General features: G+C 48.6%; 1 protein-coding gene across 1 annotated transcript; it reads left to right on the forward strand.

The window, feature by feature from the left end:
- Positions 1 to 3,563: 3,563 nt before the first annotated feature.
- C18H16orf95 (chromosome 18 C16orf95 homolog) lies at positions 3,564 to 17,756 on the forward strand. The gene is made up of 7 exons (XM_043437224.1): positions 3,564 to 4,518; positions 6,523 to 6,577; positions 7,303 to 7,443; positions 11,358 to 11,504; positions 12,357 to 12,393; positions 15,369 to 15,579; positions 17,568 to 17,756. Exons 1-7 carry the CDS (start codon positions 4,508 to 4,510, stop codon positions 17,584 to 17,586), a joined length of 621 nt encoding a protein of 206 aa, XP_043293159.1. The 5' UTR covers positions 3,564 to 4,507; the 3' UTR covers positions 17,587 to 17,756.
- The last annotated feature ends 3,394 nt before the right edge of the window (positions 17,757 to 21,150 follow it).

Below are 21,150 nucleotides of genomic sequence, written 5' to 3' on the forward strand. Positions count from 1 at the left end.
TGTGCTTTGTAATTTGTTTCTTTTGGGATATGATTCAGATGGAGCCTGGAGCTCTAAGTGACATGGACTCTGGATGTGGGCAGGGGCCAATCACAGGAGAGTGGTTGTTGGCCGACAGAGAGGACTGGGTTACCAGTGCGGGGGTGGGGCCTCCGGGAGGGGTCTGTGCTTCTTACATCCGGTCTTGATAGTTGTGATTTTCCCCTTTATGGAACAGAGTGGTGGTGAGTGACCCTTGGGAACCCAGACAATGGTAGGCCCCTGGATCCCTCCCTTTGGTCTGGGACCTGTACCCTCTCCCCAAGGGTAGGGCTGCAGTGGGTTCTCTTAGTCTGAAGTCTAAGTAAGTTGCCATTTCTGAGAACAGAAGGGCGGGATAGATAAGGGCAGGGATGTGCTCAGTGGCTGAGCAGACAGCTGAGGAGCTCGTTTATGTATTATTTTCACCTGTTTACAAAAGTAATATTCTTGTGAAAAATTCAAATAGTGTAGAAAGTAAAACTACATCACGTTCCCATCCAGCTGGGCCTGGATTCCTGAGAAGGGTTGGGGCTGAGTTCCGCCCTCCATCTGGGGCGTTGCTTCGTTTCCCATCCCCGAAGGCACCGTGCTCGCCCTTCCCCACTGCCGGGGGCTGCTTTGGTGGGCCTGGGGGCTTTTGCCCTGAGACCAGGTCCTTTTTTAGCCCACCCTCTAGTGGGCCCTTCGGGTCACTGCATGCTGCATGACCCCAGCCAGCAAGGTGAAACCAACGAAGATAGGCCTCAAGGGTAAAGTTTTCAGACCTTTCCCCCTAATTTGACTTGAAAACCCATAAGTGATGAAAGGCTGCCTCTCAGGCTCCTTCCCAGGAGAGGAAACTTGGGGGAAGGAGGGCTGATAGCTCAGCACTATTGTGGGAATGCTTGGGCTGTCCTTTTTTATTTCTTGGCTAGGTTCTTTGAGATGTGATTTATGTAAATTTTTAGTGTAAGTTTACCAACACACAGAGCTGTGAACAGGCACCACAGTCAGGATATAGAATGTTCCATCCTCCTCAAAATCCCTGGTTCTGCCCCTTCTTAAACTCCTCCTCTGTTCTCCATCCCTATCGTTTGGCCTTTCCTAGAATGTCCAATAAATGGCATTACTTAGTATGTAGCTCTTTTAACCTGGCTTCTTTCATTCACTATCATCTCCTTCCAAAGAGCCATTGTAGACATTTTTCCCCTAATACCCCCCATGAAGTTTTAATGCCACAGACATAGTTTATACATATAACACATTTGTGCTTTCAAACTGTGGTGCTGGAGAAGACTCTTGTGAATCCCTTGGACAGTCAATCGTAAAGGAAATCAACTCTGAATATTCATTGGAAGGACTGTGCTGAAGCTGAAGCTCCAGTACTTTGGCCACCTGATGAGAAGAGCCAACTCACTGGGAAAGATCCTGATGCAGGGAAAGATTGAAGGCAAAAGGAGAAGGGGGCGGCAGAGGATGAGATGGTTGGATGGCATCACCGACTCAATGGACGTGAGTTTGAGCAAACTCCGGGAGATAGTGAAGGACAGGGAAGCCTGGTGTGCTGCAGTCCATGGGGTCGCAGAGTCGGACACGACTGAGCAACTGAACAACGACCAAGTGTTTGCGTGGGTCTGTGTGGGTGTGGGAGCCCAGGTGGATGGCCGCCTCACCACGGAATGTCTCTCCTGTTGAGAGAGTTCCACAATTCTATTGGAAGGCAAGCTCCCACGGGTTGCCATGAGTGTAGGGGAAACGGTGTGGAAGCCTCTCCTAGAGGATGCTTTGGTGATCTCAGGGCGAGTGCTAGAACGGGGTCCCTGGCACCTTGGGGGTGGGGGTGAGACAGTGACACAGGCAGTTGGGAATGAGAAGACTCTCCTGGCCTGGCCGCCTGGCCTGGCCATGCCATTTCATAGTGCCCCAATGACAGTGAGAGAAGGATGACAGTGAGAGAAGGATGACAGTGAGAGAAGGATGACAGTGGTCCTGTGTCCCCCCAGCAGACTGCAGGAGCTCACAGTGAAGGAGGGAGGAGAGGCCAAGACGCTGCTGTCACAGCCGCCGGAGAGAGAAGTCTAGGTGTCACGGTTGGTGGGGTGATGATGAAGCCTGTGGGCCTACAGGAAAAGGGTAAGGTTGGGGGCAGCAAAGTTGATGGCATGCTGGTCACCAGTGGGAACCTGTCACATCATGCAGGGCCCCCATCCGGGTAAAACAGTGAGTCCTGTATTCAGGGCTGTGATGGTGGTGGTGCCTGGCGTAATCTTGACCTGAACCACTGTGCAGCTTGGGTTCAACCTCAGAGAGACCCAAAAGTCATGGGACATGAGAACTTAAAAATTACAGTTCTTGCTTAGACTTTATTTGAAAATCATGATTTCACTTAACCCACAGGATTTAGGTTTGTGAAAACTGTCACAGGTCAGTTGGGCAAGATGATCCTGAAATAACAAGCCAACCTCAAAACCAAACCACAACTTTTTGGTTCTTCTCTGGCTTACCAGCAATACATGCTTTTTTAGGAATGTTCTCAAAGATACAGATATCTGTTCTCACACGGATACGTGTGAAGGAGTGAGAAGTGGCTGTCCTCCAGCTGCTGGCCGGGCTGGCACTGTGTGTGTTTTTGTTGGTGTCTTCTGGTGGACATAAGCTCTATTATCGTGGGTGATTACCTGGGGTGGGGAATTGCTTGGTCACAGGATATTCACACGTTTAGATATTGTAAATACTGCCAGTTTGCCTTTATGGTTTTAATCTGTTGTGTAAGGTGTGAGGGTTCCAGCTGCCATACCCTCTACAAACTTGGTACTGTCAGTCCTTTTAATTTTAGCCATTTTTGGTGGAAATGGTGATGAGTTGCACTTGATGTGAAATGGCATGACAGTGTCACGAGTGGTGAGCGCCAGTGCTTCTGCAGGGGTTGGGGGGCATAAACCTATCTTCTGTGTTACCACGACAACTCAGGAGAATAGATGACAAGGAATCCCAAGGGCCCTCCAAGGTTGGCAGAGACAAGACAGCCATAAATAAAATACTAGGCTAATGGTGAGATTCCTTGATAAATTTTGTCATTAGCTATTAAGAGACCAGCGCTGCCATTATTTATACAGATACACAGGTAGTGGTGTCCAAAATAATTCGCAGCTAAAAGACAGAATAAAATAAATAATTAGCAGCTAATATAATGGGGGTGCTGCCCAATCAGCATGGGTGCTAGCCAGGAGAGCCTGCAGGGTGGGAACTGGCTGGAAGCTCAGCCCTGTTCATAGGTCATGAACTTACCAGTTTAATAAAAGAGCCATGAAACCCGAGTAGTGCCTGGAAAATCCTGTTTGTCCATGGTTAGATCGCAGCACACGGAAATGTGGCCCACCAGGGCTACCGTTGCTTATGAAGGTTTGATCAAATACTAGTATTAATTGAGAATATTAAAGTCAGCAAAGAAAGGGAGTTCTTTAGTGGTCTAGAGGTTAGGATTCCGGCCTTTCACTGCTGGGGCTGGGATTCAATCCCTGGTCAGGGAACTGAAATCTCACAAGCTGAGGTGTGGCCAAAAAGAAAAAGAAAGCAAACACTGAAAAGTTTGTTTCCAAGAGATACTATAATCAGTTGTTCTGAATTCCACGGCCTTCGAACCCTCGGTTGCTTCAGAAACACACATTCTCAAAAACCACAATTTGAGTCCGATTCAGCCAGTATCAGGCAAGGCGCCCAGTTAAATCTCAGCGTCAGAAAAGCAATGAAAGACTTAAAATACAAATACGTCCCAGGTCCTGCGTGGTACACATTCCTACCGAGATGCTCCGCGGTTCTCGAATGGGCCCTGGGGCCGCGTCGCGCACCTCTTTCTCTCCTTCCAGGGAACAGATACCCCGTCTACTGTGCCCTGCAGCCCCGCAGGCCCGTCTGCAGGAAACGGTGAGTGGGTTTTCCCGGGATCTGGCGGGGAAAGGTGTGTCTTCCAAGGCCGACGCCCACCTGGGCCAGGTCCAGACCACAGCCGAAAAGTCTTCACCTGAGCCTAGCCCGACCTCCGCTCCGCCTCTGGCCCGCCCCCGGCCCGCCCCCGGCCCGCCCCCGGCCCGCTCCCTGCCCCTCCCCGCTCCGCTGACTCAGAGCCCTGCCTTCAGAGCCCAATCAGATGCCAGGTAAGTAAACATGTATAGAATGAAGCATCTTATTGGCTAACAGAGAGCCAATCGACAGCTAATAGAGACCGGTCGCCGGAAGAGCCTGGCCTCAAAGGAGCGGGAGGGCGGAAGAGGTGGGCCTTTCGAGGTCGAGGGCGGCCCCGGGGACTGACGGGGAGGTGTGAGGGGCTGTGTGAGGGGCGGGCCCGAAGGAGGAGTGACACGCGTGAGCCAGCCCCGACTTTCGTCACGGCTGTCATCTTGAGCTTCGTCACCGCCCTCACCGTAACTTAGGAGAATCGTGGCGGGCATTTCTGGGAGCTCTCGGGTGTCCGTTCGGTCTGTCAGCGGGCACTCATCCCGAGCGCGTCATGACAGGCAGGTGCCTCCCTCAGTCCTGCACGCTGGGCCGCCGCGCCACACAAGGGGCCTGGCACCCGAGTCACCTTGGGGCGCCCCACACCCCGAGTCACCTGAGGGTAACTCAGACCCTGAGTCATCTGAGGGGGCCTCGGGACCTGTGTCACCTGGGGAACACCGACCCTGAGTCAGTTGGGGCACCCGAGACCCTGAGTCACCTGAGGCGGTCTGGACCTCGAGTACACTGGGAGGCCACAGACCCTGAGTCACTTAGAGGGGCCCAGATATAAAGTCACCTGGGGGCCCTGGACCCAGAGTCATCTGAGGGAACCTGGACCCTGAGTCACCTGGGGAGCCCCAGTAGCCTCAGGTCACCCCATCCCATAGTAGCTTGTAAAAGGTAGGCAGGAAAGACACCACACTATATCATATAAGCAGGAAAGGCAATCCATTGACTAATTGCGACTGTCGGGTGTAAGTCGTCAGGAACCAATGTACACAGATGCTTAAGGACTGTGGTCAGGGACTGTTGTCTCCATCTTTCAGCTTTGTTTTCTTCCCCTCCGGGGGCAAAATGACCACCAAGACCTCTGGAAAAGATCTTACAACTTCAACAGAAAAGGAAATTTCCTTTCCTAGTAATTTTAACACAAAGCCCCAGAATGAGGGGAGCCTGACATACTGCACCATGGGGTTGCAGAGTTGGACACAACTGAACAACAACAAGGAGAATGAGTTTCATTGGGTTGACTTGGGTTATGACATTCTGAGTCAGTCTCTGGGACTATGTGGCTTCACCTTCTGGGCTAGAGGTTTGGCCTCCACAAAGGAAATAACAATGCTCTTCTGACTGTTAAGGGGCTTGGGTGCTGTGCAGGGCAACATTCCACATTCTATGTTGTCAAGGACCAGGTGTGGGAGTTGAGCTTTGTGACCTGAAGCTATTACTGTAAATAGATAGCAAAATAGTGATTATTATGATGATATCACTCTTAACCATTTCCATGTTACATATGCTATTAGGAAAGCTGGAAGTTTTGCTTTGTTTTGGATTTATGCTCACTGGACACTCTCTGTATTGTGGCCAACATACTAGCAATTTGTTGTGGGGAGAATGGGGAAGAGTAACAGAATCTGTTACTTGGGATGACAAATGCTTTGTCATCCCAAGAGACAAAGCACCCAGTTGTTTTTTTACTGCAAAGAATTTCATTAGGTGTACGGTTTTGACAGTATTTTCCTTCAGAATTCTAAGTAAGCTCAGGGTGTATGATAAAGCATGTGCTGTGGTTGGCAGGTACACATCTTGGAAAGTTCTCACCAGGTTGGGATGTTCCTGTCTTTCCCAAAGGTCCTAGTATAGGTTTAGCTGGAGTGTGCCTGGTGGTGGTGGTTTAGTCGCTAAGTCATATCCGACTCTTGCGACCCCATGGACTGTAGCCTGCCAGGCGCCTCTGTCCATGGGATTCTCCAGGCAAGAATACTGGAGTGGGTTGCTATTTCCTTCTCCAGGGGATCTTCCTGACCCAGGCTGATTCCAGCTAAACCCTTTGGGGATGCAGGATTCCACAATAGCTCGACATATGGGAACCCTTAGACCTTAGCACATGAGTGTGTATCTACCTGCTTCTGTTGTCACCCTCTGCCCCCTCTTATGCTCAGAATGATGACCCCTTCCACTCTTGGGGGGCAGTTGACTAGGACTTCCTTGGTGGCTCAGACAGTAAAGCGTCTGCCTACAATGTGGGAGACCTGAGTTTGATCCCTGGGTTGGGAAGATTCTCTGGAGAAGGAAATGGCAACCCACTCTATTACTCTTGCCTAGAAAATCCCATAGACAGAGGAGCCTGGTAGGCTACAGTCCTTGGGGTCGCAAAGAGTTGGACACAACTGAGTGACTAAACTTTCACTTTGACTTTCCACTCTTGGGGTTTAATGATATGAGCCAGGCTGGCTCAGGCTCTCACACTAGCATCCCTGCCTCCAATGTACACAAAGTCCAGAATTAAGCCTTCTTCTTTTCTAGGAAAAGAAGCACATTTCCATCTTTTGGGAAAGAAGTGTGTTGCATCGATCATTCGGTAAGGAAAGCAAACCTCAAATACTTTGCCCCAATCCTGACATGACCTTTGGTGGGGAGTAGAGCAGAAAATGTGGGTCCAGAAGCAGCATCTCATGAGAGGGTGTGTCAGCCAGTGGGGTCCATGGTTTAAGGGGCCATGCAAGCCCCCAAATCTCTATATAGGGTCACCCACTGCCTTCCCTGCCCCTCAGTTCCTCATGATACCTTGAGACAGGGATTTAGGAGGCCTGGGAGAACCAATGCTGCCCCTTAATGTATCTGTTGTGGGCAGCTCTATCTGCTCCTGGAGAGGATGACTTTCCCTCTCCCCCTGCCTGTGGGTGTGGTGGGATCATATGGGATGGATGTGGAAAGTTTTGCAAACAAAGTTCTTTATGCAGACTGACGTGGATAACCACAGAAAGAGCAGTCATCCACCCTAGAGTTGGTTGTATTTCTCCATTTTTAGAAAGAGAGACCTAAGACTTTCTTATGGTAATGTGGTTGTAGGTGATTGCACATCCCAGCACACTGGGTCTGCAGGCTCTGTGGTCCCCCTCCAAGTGACTTTGGAGCATCCCAGGACAGTCTGCAGTAGCTGAGGCCCCTGTCCCTGCCCTTGCCCTGGATGCCATATCTTAACCTTGCTCCCTCCGAGTGTGGATTTACCATTCAGAGACTGCCTTGGCTTGCATCACTAATGCAGTATTGCATTAAATTCTGTTTTGTCTGCCTCTTGCTTAGATGTGCCCTGTCCCCAGCACTTTTCATCGAGAGCCCGTCTGCTGTGAGTGCTTGGCCAAATTTGGGGGCTACCTGCCAGTGCCCAGGGCTAAGGCAGCACTGCCTTACTGGGTCCCTCTCTCCTTGAGACCCCAAAATCAGGTAGGTGACTTGAATCAGGGGTTCAGATTTATGGAGATATGCTTGACATGTGATAAAATGGCACACATATAAAATGTCTCATTTGATAAATCTTGACATATGCGCACACCCATGAAACCACCACCATAATTGTGATAATGTACAGTCATCTCTAGATATTCACAGGGGATTGGTTCCAGGATGCATGTAGATACCAAAATCCAGGGCGCTCAAGACCCTCGTATAAAATGATATAGTGCAGTACACATACACAACCCTGAAAGGTTTCCTTGTACCCTTTTCAAAATTTATTTATGTTTTGCTCTGCTGGGCCTTCATTGGTGTGCTCAGGCTTTTCCCTAGTTGGGGTGAGTGGGGGCTACTCTCTAGCTGCAGTGCGCAGACTTCTCATTGCGGTGACTTCTCTTGTGGAGTATGGACTCCAGTAGTTGCGGCTTGTGGCCTCTGGAGTGTGGGCTCAGTGGTTGTGGTGCACAGGCTTAGTTGCTTCCTGTCTTGTAGAATCTTTCTGAACCAGGGATTGAACCCATGAACCATGCATTGGCAGATGGATTCTTACCTACTGAACCACTCGGGAAGTCCTCCTTGTTCCCTTTTGTAATTCCACTCAACCCTCTCTCCCCACAGTCCCCAGGCAACCCTGGGTCTGTTTCTGTCACTATAGATTCATTTGCGTTTCCTTGAATTTTATATAAATGGAATCATATAGCATGTACTTTTTTTGGTCTGGTTTCTTTTGTGGTGGTGGTGGTTTAGTCGCTGAGTCGTGTCTGACTCTTTGCAGCCCCATGGGCTATATATAGCTCACCAGGCTCCTCTGTCCATGGGATTTCCCAGGCAAGAATACTGGAGTGGGTTACCATTTCCTTCTCCAGGGACTTCTTTTACTCAGCTTGATTATTTTTGAGATTCTTCTATATGGTTGTGTTCATTGATAGTTCATTCCTTTTTACTGCTGAGTAGTGTGTTGTTATATGGATAGACCATTCATCCAGTGAAGGACGTGTGGATCATTTCCATTTTTTTTCTATTTTGTCCAACAAATAAAGCTGCTGTGAACATTTGTGTATAAGTCTTTGTATGAACATGCCTTCATTTTTCTTGGGCAAGCACCTAGGAAAGGCATTGCTACATTGTATGGGAGATATATGTTTAACTTTCTAAGAAACTGTCAAGTGTTTTAAAAATGGTTGTTCCATTTTACAATCTTCCCATCAATGTATAAAGTTCCAGTTCCTTCATGTCTTCATGAACACTTGGTTTTGTGAGTGTTTTAAATTTTGGCCATCTCATTGTATGTTTTTTTAATTAAAACATTTAAAAAATTTTGGTTTCAAAGATGGCAGGATCTCAGTTCCCTGATCAGAGACTGAACCTGCACTCCAGGCAGTGAAAGTGCAGAGTCCCAACCCTTGGACCACTAGGGAATTTCCTCTCATTGAGGCTTTAACTTGTGCATTTCTACAACGACTAATGATGTTTATCATCTCTTCGTATATTTTTACCATATGCGTATCTTACTTGATTTGTGTCTGTTCACGTATTTTGCCCATTAAAAAAGTTCTGTTGCTTTTTTTTGTAAATGACTGACTATTGAGAGTTCTTTATATATCTGGATACAAGTTCTTTATTAGATAATTAGTTTGCAAGTGTTTTCTCCACGTTTTTGACTTGTCTTTTAATTCTCTTATCACTGTCTTTCAAAGAGCAGATGTTTAAAATTTTGATGAAGTCCAATTATCAATTTAATAATTTAGTCTTTTCTGGATCTTGCTTAGGCATGCCCATCCCCAGCACAGTGGTGGATCATGGTTGCCTTTTATCGGGCTGAGGAACTTCACTTCTATTTCTAGTGTTTTGAGAGCTTTTCAGTTTTCTGAAAGACTTTGTGTAGAGTTGGTGTTATTTTTCACCTCTAGTGTTTTTAGATGTTGGCCATGGGTCTCTGTCTTATATGACAATGCACATGGCAGAAAGTGAGTCTTTCAGAGTCTTCCAAAAGCTTACCTCCTACCCTTCTCCTCCTTTTCAGGGATAAAACATTCCCAGAAGCCCAAGCTTTTTGTCACCTTACCCTCTAGACCCTTTGTTGGCAAGTGGGACTGGCTGATCCCTGACCTGGCTGCTTTGCATTATAAGCAAAATTGGTTTCTTTTAACAAGAGGAGGAATGATTGCTGTGTGGGTCCCCTGGTAGTTCTCTTGTCATGTCTTTGGGACTCTCAGCAGGCATGGTTGCTCTCTTGAATCTCCACCTAGCTGCCCCTCTGGCCTGAATGTTCTCCTAGCTCTGCTCCCCGAGTCCTAGTGTTTCTTCTTTCCCAGTGGACGGTGCTCTGCAGGGAGCTGCTGTGGGCAGGATGGGGTCTTGTTGCTTCTGGTGCAGTGCCTACCATGGAGAATGGGCTCAGCAGGTATGGGTGGATTGGGTAGCAGTGGCCAGAGTATCCTTATCCTGGCGGGCAAAAGGGTCCTATGTGAGAGGGGTACCATGCCATGGTGACAAGGAGCCAGGGTGCAGGGAGGTGCCTGGGTCTCCAGGCCTCGTCTTGTCTCCTTTGGAGGAGGTCCAGGACTCCCTTCCTCCTTCCTGCGGCAGTGTCTGTGCTTAGCAGCACACCTTACACCCAGGCTCCAGTGCAGTCCTCCCGCGGCCTCAGGAGGTTGCAGGGGTTACTCAAAGTAGTTTTGATTATGTTTTATAATGTGAGCTGTGAGCACATGGTTGGAAATTCCCGCAGTGCAGCAGGGGTGTGGTACACAGAACTCTCTGTCCTGCCCCTCTTCCGGAGGTGTCCTCATTTGGCCTTCTGGAGGTTTTCCATGCTTGTGTTGTTTGGCTAGCAAAGTACAAGTCAACCTAAGGCCTGACTTGATACAGCAGTCACTGTGATCGCTCATGTGGCTGAGGGACACTCTGCTGGCAGCTCGGCCTCAGGTATCCCTATCTTGGGATCAGCGGGCTGTCCCAGGCACTGTCTTGTGGCCATGGCAGAGATGTGAGAGCAGCTGGACACCTATGAGGCCTTCAGCCTGACAGATCTGGCTATTGTCACTTCCTACTTATTCTGTTGGCCAGTCCAGTACATGATCTGACCAGAGTCAAGGGGCAGAGTCTACTCTTCTGGAAGAAACTGCAGAATTGCAGGACAAAGGGTGAGGCTGGGAGTGGTGATAAGGAATTGGGGCGAGGATCTGACCCACCACAACTCATATACAAGCAACACTGCACACATATTCTTTTTTTATTTTTTTGATGTAAATGGTAGCATGCCCTATTAACAGTGCTGCATTTCTCACTTAATATTGCATCTCTATGCTCATTGTATGTCAGGACAGACAAATCTGCATCATTCTTTCCAAAGGCCATCTATTCCGTTTGTCCCTATGTTCATTACTTATTGTCCCTTATTAACCAGATTCAGGTTGTTTGGTCACTACAGTCAGTGCTGCACTGAGTGTTCTTGAGCAAACGCACATGTGTCTTCGCGGGATACAGTCCCAGAAGTGCAGCTGCTGGACCAAAGACTATCCATGTTAGACTCTGACCAGTGTGGTCAAGGTGCTGGCAGAGCCCTCTCTCTCGCTGAGGTCGCTGAGGCTCAGAGGGGCTAAGTGTAGTACCAAGGGTGCTCCTGGAGGCCAGCAGGTTCAGGACGGAGCCAGGTCTCCTGACTGCCCCATGTGTTCCATCACAGCACCACGCCCTGCAGATGTGTAGGTGGTGGGTAATGAGGGTGCTGGCCACCCCTGGGAATATTGTGATGGGGGGACCTGCTCCCTCAGCCGGGCAGTCAGGGTGTACTGTGGGAGGAGTATAGCAGAGGTACTCTCCAGGGCCCTGTCCCTGAGGCTGAGGTTTTCTGGGGTGTGACTCCACCCCCCTTTGGACCTTCTCTTCCCTTCCTCTGTTAGATCCAAAAGATGATCCGGTCTTATATTCCCAAAACCACCAAGGCATGCCTCTGCCCATGCCACCGCTTTGGGGGCCACCTCCCGATGCCTAGGGATCAGGCCGTGATGCCCTACTGGGTGCCCCAGGTCCTGAGGTCTCACAAGAAGGTAAGAGGGAGGCTCGTATGGCAGCAAGGCCTGAGAGTGAGGGGCGGGTCGAGGGGGACTCGGAGCCAAGGGGAAGGGTGCTGGGTTCCTTCCCCACAGTGGCCTCCATTGGTGTCTAGGGGTCTCCTCCAAGCTGTGGCCTAGGGCAGCAGAGAACAGGAGGCAAGTGGTACTTGGGGCAGGCACAGGTCAGGTGTCCTGGTGGTGTTGGGAAGGGTGGGATACACTGCGCTCTGAAGAGGGTCTGCTGCCACCTTTCCCATCATTTCTTCTGCCCCTCCTCCTCCTCCTCTCCTCTTTCCTCTTCCCTCTTCTCCTCCAACTTGCTCACCTCCCTCCCTCTTTCTTCCCACCGTACCCTCCTGCTCCTTGCCTCCCCTCTACCTCAGTTCTCTCGGCCTGTCTGAGCATCCTGCACTTGTAGCCCCAGTCTGGCAGGCATGGAGGGAGGGTTCTGGGGAGGGGCTGTAGCTCAACAGTCTGTGCTCACTCTTTGGTTGTCTGGCTACCTCCACAGCTCTGGGTTCCAGGTCAGTAGCTGTGGTGGGGTATGGTTGGCCAGGTCCAGCCCAGCTCAGTTCCAGGGCCACTCCTCTCCCTTGTTTTTTGAGTGTCCTGGAATTAGAGGCTTCTTCTGCCTTCACCCACATTCCATCTGCTGGTTTTCTGTCACCAAGTAGCAAAGTGTCACCAAAATTAAAACCTACAGGCCTTTTAAAAAGAGAACATAACTTGCATTCTGAGCTGGTCATGGACCCCTTTCTGGGGGTCTCCAGGCTAAATCACTGGGCCCCCCTCTTGGTGGATCACTGGGGCTGACACACTCGCCCACATTCTTATCTTTTATCTTAGGTGGTGAAAAGGCAGCAGAGTTTTAAAGGCATCTCAGGTAACTCAATGCACATGTGTCTCATCGCCCCCTCTCCCCAAGGAAGGCGGGATTCTCATGAACATCATGATGGGAGTGGGGTAGACTTCTGTCATGATGGGTATAACACAAAGAAGGCCACAGTCTGGCACACACACCACTTCTCCGACACCTACCCTTACCAGGCATCACTAATCACCCCTCATCTTTTCCCAGTGAACCCAGAGAAGCCTCAGACTCTACCAGTTATCAATATTGACTCTCAGGATGAAACCAATTTGCAGCCTGGGGTTAGGTGGTATCTGAAGTGTTTTCTAAGCTCTAATCTTCTATAATTCATGATATGACTTGTGTATGTATGTGTTGTATATAAATATGTATTTATGACAATGTATAAGCTTATGTTGACATATTTCTATATTCATATATTCATGACACATTGTATGTTCATGACACCACACTTATGCATATATTTATCATACAGTGTATACATATATTCATATGTTCATGACAGGCATAGCATATACTCACATGTTCACAGTACAGTTCATAATCATGACAAGGTGTGTTCACATATCCTTATATGTGGCCTGATGTACGCATTTACTCATGTGCTTAGTCACGGTACACCAGGAGATGGTGTCTCTATTTGCACCTTTACTTTCTTCATCTCTGAAAGGAGCAGAGGTGCTTTTCCTCACAGATGGTTGACATGTCTGCTTTCTCTGCATTGCATGTGAGCAAGGGAGTAGACATGTTTTGTGCAGTCAGATCACACCCTCCCCTTTCTGTGCTGGGGCCAGATTGAATGGTGAGTGCCCTTGATGGACTCTGTGGAGGAGGAACTGGAGAAAACTGAGAGGCTGGGTGTCTGACAAGGGGTTCTTGTGATGCACAGGTGATTTGAGTGGCCCACCCAGAGCCTGGGTGTGCGCAGATCGGGGTAGAGTGGTTGGGAAATGAGCGGCCACTACCTCTCATGCTCACCTCTTCATGTAGAAGATACTTAAATTTTCCCTGATTTTAAAAGCACAGTTAGGAGGAGCATGAATTGTCATAGCCTTTGGCAGGAGGTTTGGAGTTATCGATCAAATTTTATAATGTGAAATATCTTTAATCCAACAAGCCCATGTCTGGGTAATATCTGTGGGCACTCCACGCATGTCTGTCTGTAGCAGTGATTTCTTTGGCAAAAAATTGGAAGCAACTTAAGCGTCTCTTGGTGGGAGGATGGACATAAATAGAGGTGCATTTGAAATGTGGCACCAGCTACCTAGAGTTCACAGCTGTTAGGGACGATGAAATGGACCCCCTGACACATTGCAACGTAGAATAACAAGTCAGTGTAGCCTAGGCAATAGGACTCCACTAGTGTCAATTTAAGGACTTCCCTGGTGGCTCAGATGGTAAAGCGTCTGTCCACAATGTGGGAGGCCCCGGTTTGATCCCTGGGTGAGGAAGATCCCTTGGAGAAGGAAATGGCAACCTACTCCAGTACTATTGCCTGGAAAATCCCATGGATGGAGGAGCCTGGTAGGCTACAATCCATGGAGTCACAGAGTCGGACACGACTGAGTGATTGAACTGACTGTCAATTTGAAAATGAAAGCTCTGTTCGTGTGAGGTGAAGGTTGGTTTCGTGTGTCTAAGCTGACAGTCACAGATAATCCCTGTGGGTGGAAAAGGGGCAGGTCAGCCCAGCAAAGAGAGACTTTGGGGCTGTGTGTATGCATGGTGAACAAAACAGATAGCAACACGTTGCCTCAAGTTTTAGGTGGAAGAGCCAGAAATCGCTTTATTAAGAAAAGTGGCAGTAGAATGAGAACCCCCTGAGAAACTGCTCTTCTCACTATATAGTCACCAATGTAGTGGTTTGTTTTTATTGGTTGTTTTTGGCTTTAACTACTCTGCATCTTTAAGAAAGGGTAAAAACTTGGTTGTTTTATTAGTGAATCATGCATCCATTGATAACACTGTTAAAAATCAGTATTAATTTTTACTCCAGCCGTGGTTTTGTAGTTCAGGTGATTTATGTTAATAATATTTCAAGCCTCAAACCCATTCAAGGACAGGAATGAGAATGTGTTCACAGGATGGGAGTGAGAGTGCCAGTCTCACTGCCACCAGGAGGTTAGGGAGCCTTCTCTCCTCTGAGCTTCATACAGAGTGACCTAAAAATAGGAGGTGGTTCCTTTGGCCTCAAATCCAGCTGGTTTCCATTTTAGAGAGAAAATTCTGTGTTTCTGATCTTGTAAATAGAGGGCTCATGTGCTTTTCTTCTTTATGCTCTTGTGATAGAGTTTTTTTATAAAGAAAATATAGTTTATATTTATTAAGAATGTATTTTATATTAGTATGATTAGAGTGTACATTTTTAGTAGTAGCATATTAACAGCATAGTAAAAATAAATAAGAGACATAACATCAAGAGGGTCACATGTGACCAAAGCAGGTCTTGAAAAAGCTAAAGAGCGTTGAGGAGACAGAGATATTTGAATTCCATTTGTGTTTGTGGTGGTTGTTTACTGCTTATTGTGGGAAATTTCAGATACTGTGAAAAAACCCATGTTCCCTTCCCTCGGCTACAGCCACGATCAACTGACCAACTCCTAGATGATTTGGTTTCTTCTCTGCTTCACCCATTCCATACCCCCTCCAAAAAAAAAAAATAGGAAAAAGAAAAGATTACTGTGGAGCAGATCACCGCTAACTACCATATCCTTTCATTCATAAATATTTCAGCAGGCAGCTTTAAAAGATAAAGACTCAGAAAACACAGCCACAAAGACCCACAATCACCGTAGAAACAAATACATAGCCATGCTCTCTTTATCTCCACGGGCGCTGCGCGAGTGCCCACACCCTAGGACTGCGACCTGCCTTGCTATGACACCTGGTTTCTTTGCCCTGGTTTCCCGAGGGCTCTCTCATGGGTGCAGACTCGAGAGTACCCTGTCCCCACACCCCTCGGGGCCTGACTCACTTTGTCTGCCTAGAAGCCCCTCTGGATGTGCGCTCCGGGTACAACCGCTGGCGGATCTGTGGTGAAGGGCGCCATCTCCTCAAGTGGCAGCAGCTCCAGGCTCTTCACCAGGCTGGGCCGGTGGCCTCGGGGCAGCCAGAAGGCCCCCCAGCCCCCCTCCTGCCCCTCAACCTCAGCCTCCTGACACTCCTCCATGCTCTGCTGAGGGTCATGGAGGCCATCCGGTGAGCAGGTGTGGGTGGGGCAGTGGTGACCTTGGGCTTATTTTACATCCTGGGCTTTAGTTGAGTTGAGCGTGTGGGAGAACTTGGTTGTTGCTCAGCAGAGGGTGAGAGGTGGGCCCCGCTCTGATTCCTGTTATGTTGTTACCATCATCTGGGCTGTTGCTCATACACACACCTTCTAGAAAATGCAAGGGAAGAACAAACCAGATACATCAAGGTTAGGGCCAGTAGTACGATGGGGGAGCATCTACCCATCTTTATTTCCTCACCTCTTTCCTGTTCTCAAGTTTCTAAATTCCCCTGCCCCCCAAAGACCACTGGTTTCAGTTTCTGCAAACTTCTGTTGTGTTGGGGTGGGAAGTGGATTTTATGCCAGCCTGACCGGCCATTTCTCTGGAGTTTAAGCACACTACAGCCTTGGGGAACCTGCTGCCTCTCTCACAGCCCAGCCCCAATTATCAAGGCTCCATACTGAAAAGCCTTTTCTGCAGCCTTGATCATACCTGGCTTTGCCCAGTCCTGCATTTCTCACCTGGGACCCCACTCTGCCCCTGCCACCACCCAGGAAGCCTCCAGGGCAACCTCAGGTTCATTGCAGGGCCTCTGCTTACCTGGTTACTTGCTTTAGTCCCCTCAGTAGCAGCTCTCCTCCTCCTTCTCCTCCTCTTAACGCCCCTGCCCCAGTTTACCCATGTCCCCAGCCACTACCCCATCCACCTTCTTCTTCCTGTTTCTTTCATCACACCTATATATAAATATATACAAACACACACCAATATGTAAATAGAAGACATGCAAATACATATCAATAGGTAAATGTGCACAATTAGAATTTACATATATTGACTTATTTACTTTTTGTCTGTCTCCTCCACCCAGTTGTAAGAGGAATGTTCTAGAAAATGTCCAGTATCTGAAAACAGTATCAGATGTCTTTTGCCCAGTTTTTTAGCTGTTCAAATAGGAAACCAGCTCTGTCATTGTCACTCCATCTTGTCTGGAAGTGGAAATTCCTCTCCCTGCATCCTGCCTGGCCACTCTCCTAGTATTGGGCGCTCCCTGTGGTCACATATGACACCATGATGCACATTCACATACAAGTGCCTATAGTGGACCTGGGTTGCAGCTTCTCCAGGGCGAGTGCCCCGAGGAAGGAGCCGGCCAGGGGTCTGTCAGCTTTGCATGATCTGAATGGGTCAGCACTGTGAGATTTCCTTCTTTGTTTTTCTTTAAGTTTCATCTTTCTTTTTGTGTTTGCCAACTTGATGTCAAATTTAGTTGGACTCCCTAGTTCCCACTCTGGGAAGAGCAAAAATAGAAACTTGTCTGTAGATGGTCCATGTTAAGTATTAATAGGTGGTCCAGGTGGGCCAAAGGAAAATTGCTAATACTTTTATGGGAGGTGTTTGCTTCTGAGCCAGGATCTTAGGGCAGAGGTCAGGCACTAACCAGCTGTTAGGAGAAATACCTTACCTGCCTGGGGTGTATGTGGGGTGCCTTGTGAGATCCCCCAAAGTGCACACCCAGTTTCTCTCAGAAGCTGCTGGCCCATCTGCTGGCCTGGCAGAGACTTGCTAGAACTCAGAGGCCATAGGAGAATGGATAAGCTCCAAACCTGCCCAACAGGGAACCCAGAAAGAGTAGCGATGAGTCAATCCTTGCCTTCTTGTCTGGACTTGCTATGCCTTCGTTTTTTTCAGTTCCTTCCACAATTCTGCAGAGCTGGCGTTCTCCTTGGAGTCCAGAAGGGAGAGTGGGCTGAGGGGGTTGAGTGCCTTGCCTCAGGTCCCACCCTGGATAGTGAGCCAGCCAGGGTGGCTCCCTGTCTTCTGCATAGGCTCCTCAGTGACTGAGTGTGTATCCTCCTCTACCGCGGGGTTTTCTTCACCCTCCACCTCGGGGAGATTCCTCACATGGGCCCTACAAGGCCAGTGTGGTTTCATTTTGGGGGTCAGTTCCTAGTAATTGCCTTTCTCTTTGCTTTCTAGCCAGCTTTTTTGGGTATGAAGTTGGAATCAACGGCTACTGTCAAGAACATCAACAAAAATGTCCATCCTCCTCAAGGTCTTTAACAAAAGCCATCAAATCAGGGAGAGTCTGTAATAGTCACTGTTCTCTCAGTCAATGCAAGTTATTTATCATCAGGTGATTTTTAGTTGTAGTGGAGTTGCTGTGAATGTGGGTGAGATTCCATTATGAATATGATCAATAAATGTTACTTGTGAAACTCTTAAAGTGATCACTTTTTAAAAAATGATTTCCTCAGATTTTCCTTTGTGAGGGTGGGACTCGTTCTCCACCTCTGTGTCCCTGTGGGCAGGGGGCCACCTCTGAACTTCTCTTCCCTTTGCAAGGACAGCAGATCCTCTGGATGAGGATCCTGAAATGGCTTTAGCATCTGTTTCATGTGGGTCTCACTTTAAGTAACATAAAATTGTATGCAGTTTGTATTTTTAAAAACAGATATCGTTCACATACCATAAAATTCACCTTTTATACAGTGATTTAAATTTTTTTTTTGCTGTATTTACAAGGTTGTACAATTGCCACGACTACCTAATTCCAGACATTTTCACCCCCAAAAGAAACCCTATACCTATTAAGCACTTACTCCTTGTTCCCTTCTCTCCTCACCCCTGGAAACCACTAATCTACTTTCTCACTTTTCCGATTTTGTATAGATGGAATATGTATCCTTTGCATCTGGCTTGTTTTCATTTGGCATAATATTTTCAAGGTTCACTCACATTGTAGCATGTGTCAGTTCTTCATTCCTTTTTTTTTATGGCTGGATAATAAGCATTGCAAGGACAGACCACATCTTGTTTATCTGTTCATCAGTTGGTAGACACTGGGTTATTTATACTTTTGGGGTATTATTAATAATGCTGCTGTGAACGTTTACTTATGACTTTTGGTGTCAACATGTTTCATGTCTCTTGGGTATGTACCTGGGAGTGCTGGGTCATATGGTAACTCTCTGTAATGTTTTGAGGGCCTGCCTCAGGTTTTCATGGTGGAAAACACTGCTTCATTTTATTTGTTTATTTATTATTATTATTTTTTATAGCAAAGTTTAAAAAAAAGCGTATTTAATTTTGGTTGCTCTGGGTCTTCAGTGCTGTGTGCGGGCTTTTCTCTAGTTCTGGTGAGCGGGGGTTATTCTTCATTGCAGTGTGCGGACTTCTCATTGCAGTGGCTTCTCTTGTTGTGGAGCACAGGCTCTAGAGCACGCGGGCTTCAGTAGTTGAGGCACTCAGGCTCACTAGTTGGGGCTCTCAGGCCCCAGAGCCTGTGGGTTTCAGTAGTTGAGGATCACAAGCTTAGTTGCTCTGCGGCATGTAGCATCTTCCTGGGCCAGGGATTGAACACATGCCCCCTGCACTGGCAGGCAGGGGAGTCCCTGTGTACCATTTTACATTTCACATTCCCACCATCAATGTATGAACTTTCTGATTTCTCTGTGTCTGAAGAGACTTGTGTACACAGGGTGTTGCCATGAGTGCTAGCTGTGGGGTGACTCTTGCCTGTTATTTCTGCTCAGTTCAGTGTGGGACCCACTCTGCAGACACAGGTGTATTGATGATTCTGAGTGCTTCTGTGATGTGACCCCACCATGCAGCAGTGACAGGGCCTCCCTTCCCCACACCTGCACCAGGCATGCCTCCTCCTCTTCATCTCTGCCAGTGTGAGAAGTAGAGCGTGCTGTTACTATGTCCTTAACTGGCGTTGCTTAATTGAGGTGTGAGCAGCTCCTCATACGTTTGCCAGCATTTGTGCTGTCTCTGCTGCAAGTGGTCTGTCCGCAGTGTTTGCCATCCCTTCTGCCATCTCACGTGGTTCCAGCTGAGGACAGCTGATGATGCCAGTTACTGTACTTAGAACAAAGCAAGACAGAAGAGCGAGGCATCTTCAACTGGAATGTCCTTGGACTTGAGTGCAGTCCTGGGGGCTGAGGTCATGGTCAAAGGTGTGTGTGAAGCATGGAAAGTCAGCCAGGCGTAAAGCAAAGCACATGCTAACGTGTGTGTGCCCCTGAGTCACTAGCATTTATGAGCTGGGATGGCAAAGTATGAACCCTTATGGGCCTCCACTGTCATCAGTTGACCCAATTGGGAACTGAGACGTGCCATTTCATAGACATAGCTTTCTTCCTCAGGAGGTCTGACTCTACAGAAACTGAAAGCAAAGAAATGGTCAGGTGCTGACGGTGCTAGGAAGAAAGGCAAAGCAGAAAAAAGATGGGTGGTGATTGGGTGGGGGCCCTCTCTGAAGAGGAGACCCTGGGAGGAGGATTGAACGGGGTGACGGTGGGGACAGAGCCCCAGACTGTGGGGTGACAGGTGCGAAGGCCCTGAGGATGGATATCCGTGGAGCATGAGGAGGCTTAGGAGCCCAGTGTGACTCGAGTGGAGAGTGAAGTGGACTGTGGTCAGGGATGGCGGTCTGGAGGTTAGCTCAGTCCTGGTCCCCAGGTCTTGGCATCGTTTGAGGGTCTCAGGGTTTATTCTGCCTTGGAGAAGCCCTTCGGAAGTGCCTGGACTGAATGGCCCCAGGCTAGCTTCTAACTTGCTCCCTCTCGTGGCCATGCTGAGGACTGACTGAGGAGAAGTGGTCTCGCTACCTAGGAGGGTGGGAATGAGCCTGAGCTCCTGGTGTGTCCTGAGCATGGAGACAACAGGATTCGCTGGTGGATTGGCTGGGTTGGGAGAGCAGTGGCGCAAGGAGTGGGTGTGGTGGGCACTGTCGAGGAGCCACGTAGAGGTGCTGACATCGCTGTTAGAACTGAGTCTGTGTGGAAGGAGAGGTGTGGCTGGAGGTGTAAATTTGAGTCACCAGCTGGCTTGTTTTGGAGCCCTGCGGCTGGATGCAATCACCTAGGAGTTGATGTGGGTGGGGAGGATGGAGACTGTGGCAGAAAGGGGGCCAGATCCTGTGGGTCCTGCCACCTTCCTGCTCCAGGTCATCCAGGGCACCAGCAGACACACCTTCGCTACCACTGGGATTTCTGGGTGGCAGAGTTGAGACTACATGCCATGCCGAAAGACTGTGACCTGGTCACTAAAATGATACTGAGGTGTTCCTAAATGATTAGACTTGTCACATAGCGATAAAAATGGGATCTGATGTCGTTACCCCTCCGCCCTCTCTAGCTTCCTCCCCCTCCTCCTCTCCCATTTCCTCTCCTTCCTTCTCTCCCCCTTTTACCCATTTTTTCTCCTCCCCCTCCTGCCAGTCTTGTTTCTGGGTAATCTTTCTGCCATCAGTGATTATGTACTAGAGGCTCTCTACAGCCTAGGAGGGCCAGCTTCAGGATCTCATGGTCTGTGCTCTCCTGGGGCAGAACTGTGGAGGACCCCCTCCCCTCCATTACCACCACTGAGGAGTTGCCATGGACAGCGGTGCCTGGCGGGCTATAGTCAGTCCGTGGGGTTGCAAAGAGTCCAACACGACTGAGCGACACACTTAGTGGTAAAGGTGGTACATTTGTGCATTTTACCATAATAAAAAATTAAGTGGAAACAAAACTGAAATCATTGGTGTTTACCACTGGTGTATATCATTTGCTTG

The sequence above is a fragment of the Cervus canadensis genome, chromosome 18, assembly GCF_019320065.1.
Source record: "Cervus canadensis isolate Bull #8, Minnesota chromosome 18, ASM1932006v1, whole genome shotgun sequence".
NCBI classification, from domain to species: Eukaryota; Metazoa; Chordata; class Mammalia; order Artiodactyla; family Cervidae; genus Cervus; species Cervus canadensis.

Bases quoted from the DNA above. Each gene is read 5' to 3' on its own strand.
- C18H16orf95 (XM_043437224.1), top strand. The intron at 6,578-7,302 runs GTAAGGAAAGCA...CCTCTTGCTTAG, and splicing joins TGTGTTGCATCGATCATTCG to ATGTGCCCTGTCCCCAGCAC. The intron at 7,444-11,357 runs GTAGGTGACTTG...TTCCTCTGTTAG, and splicing joins CCTTGAGACCCCAAAATCAG to ATCCAAAAGATGATCCGGTC.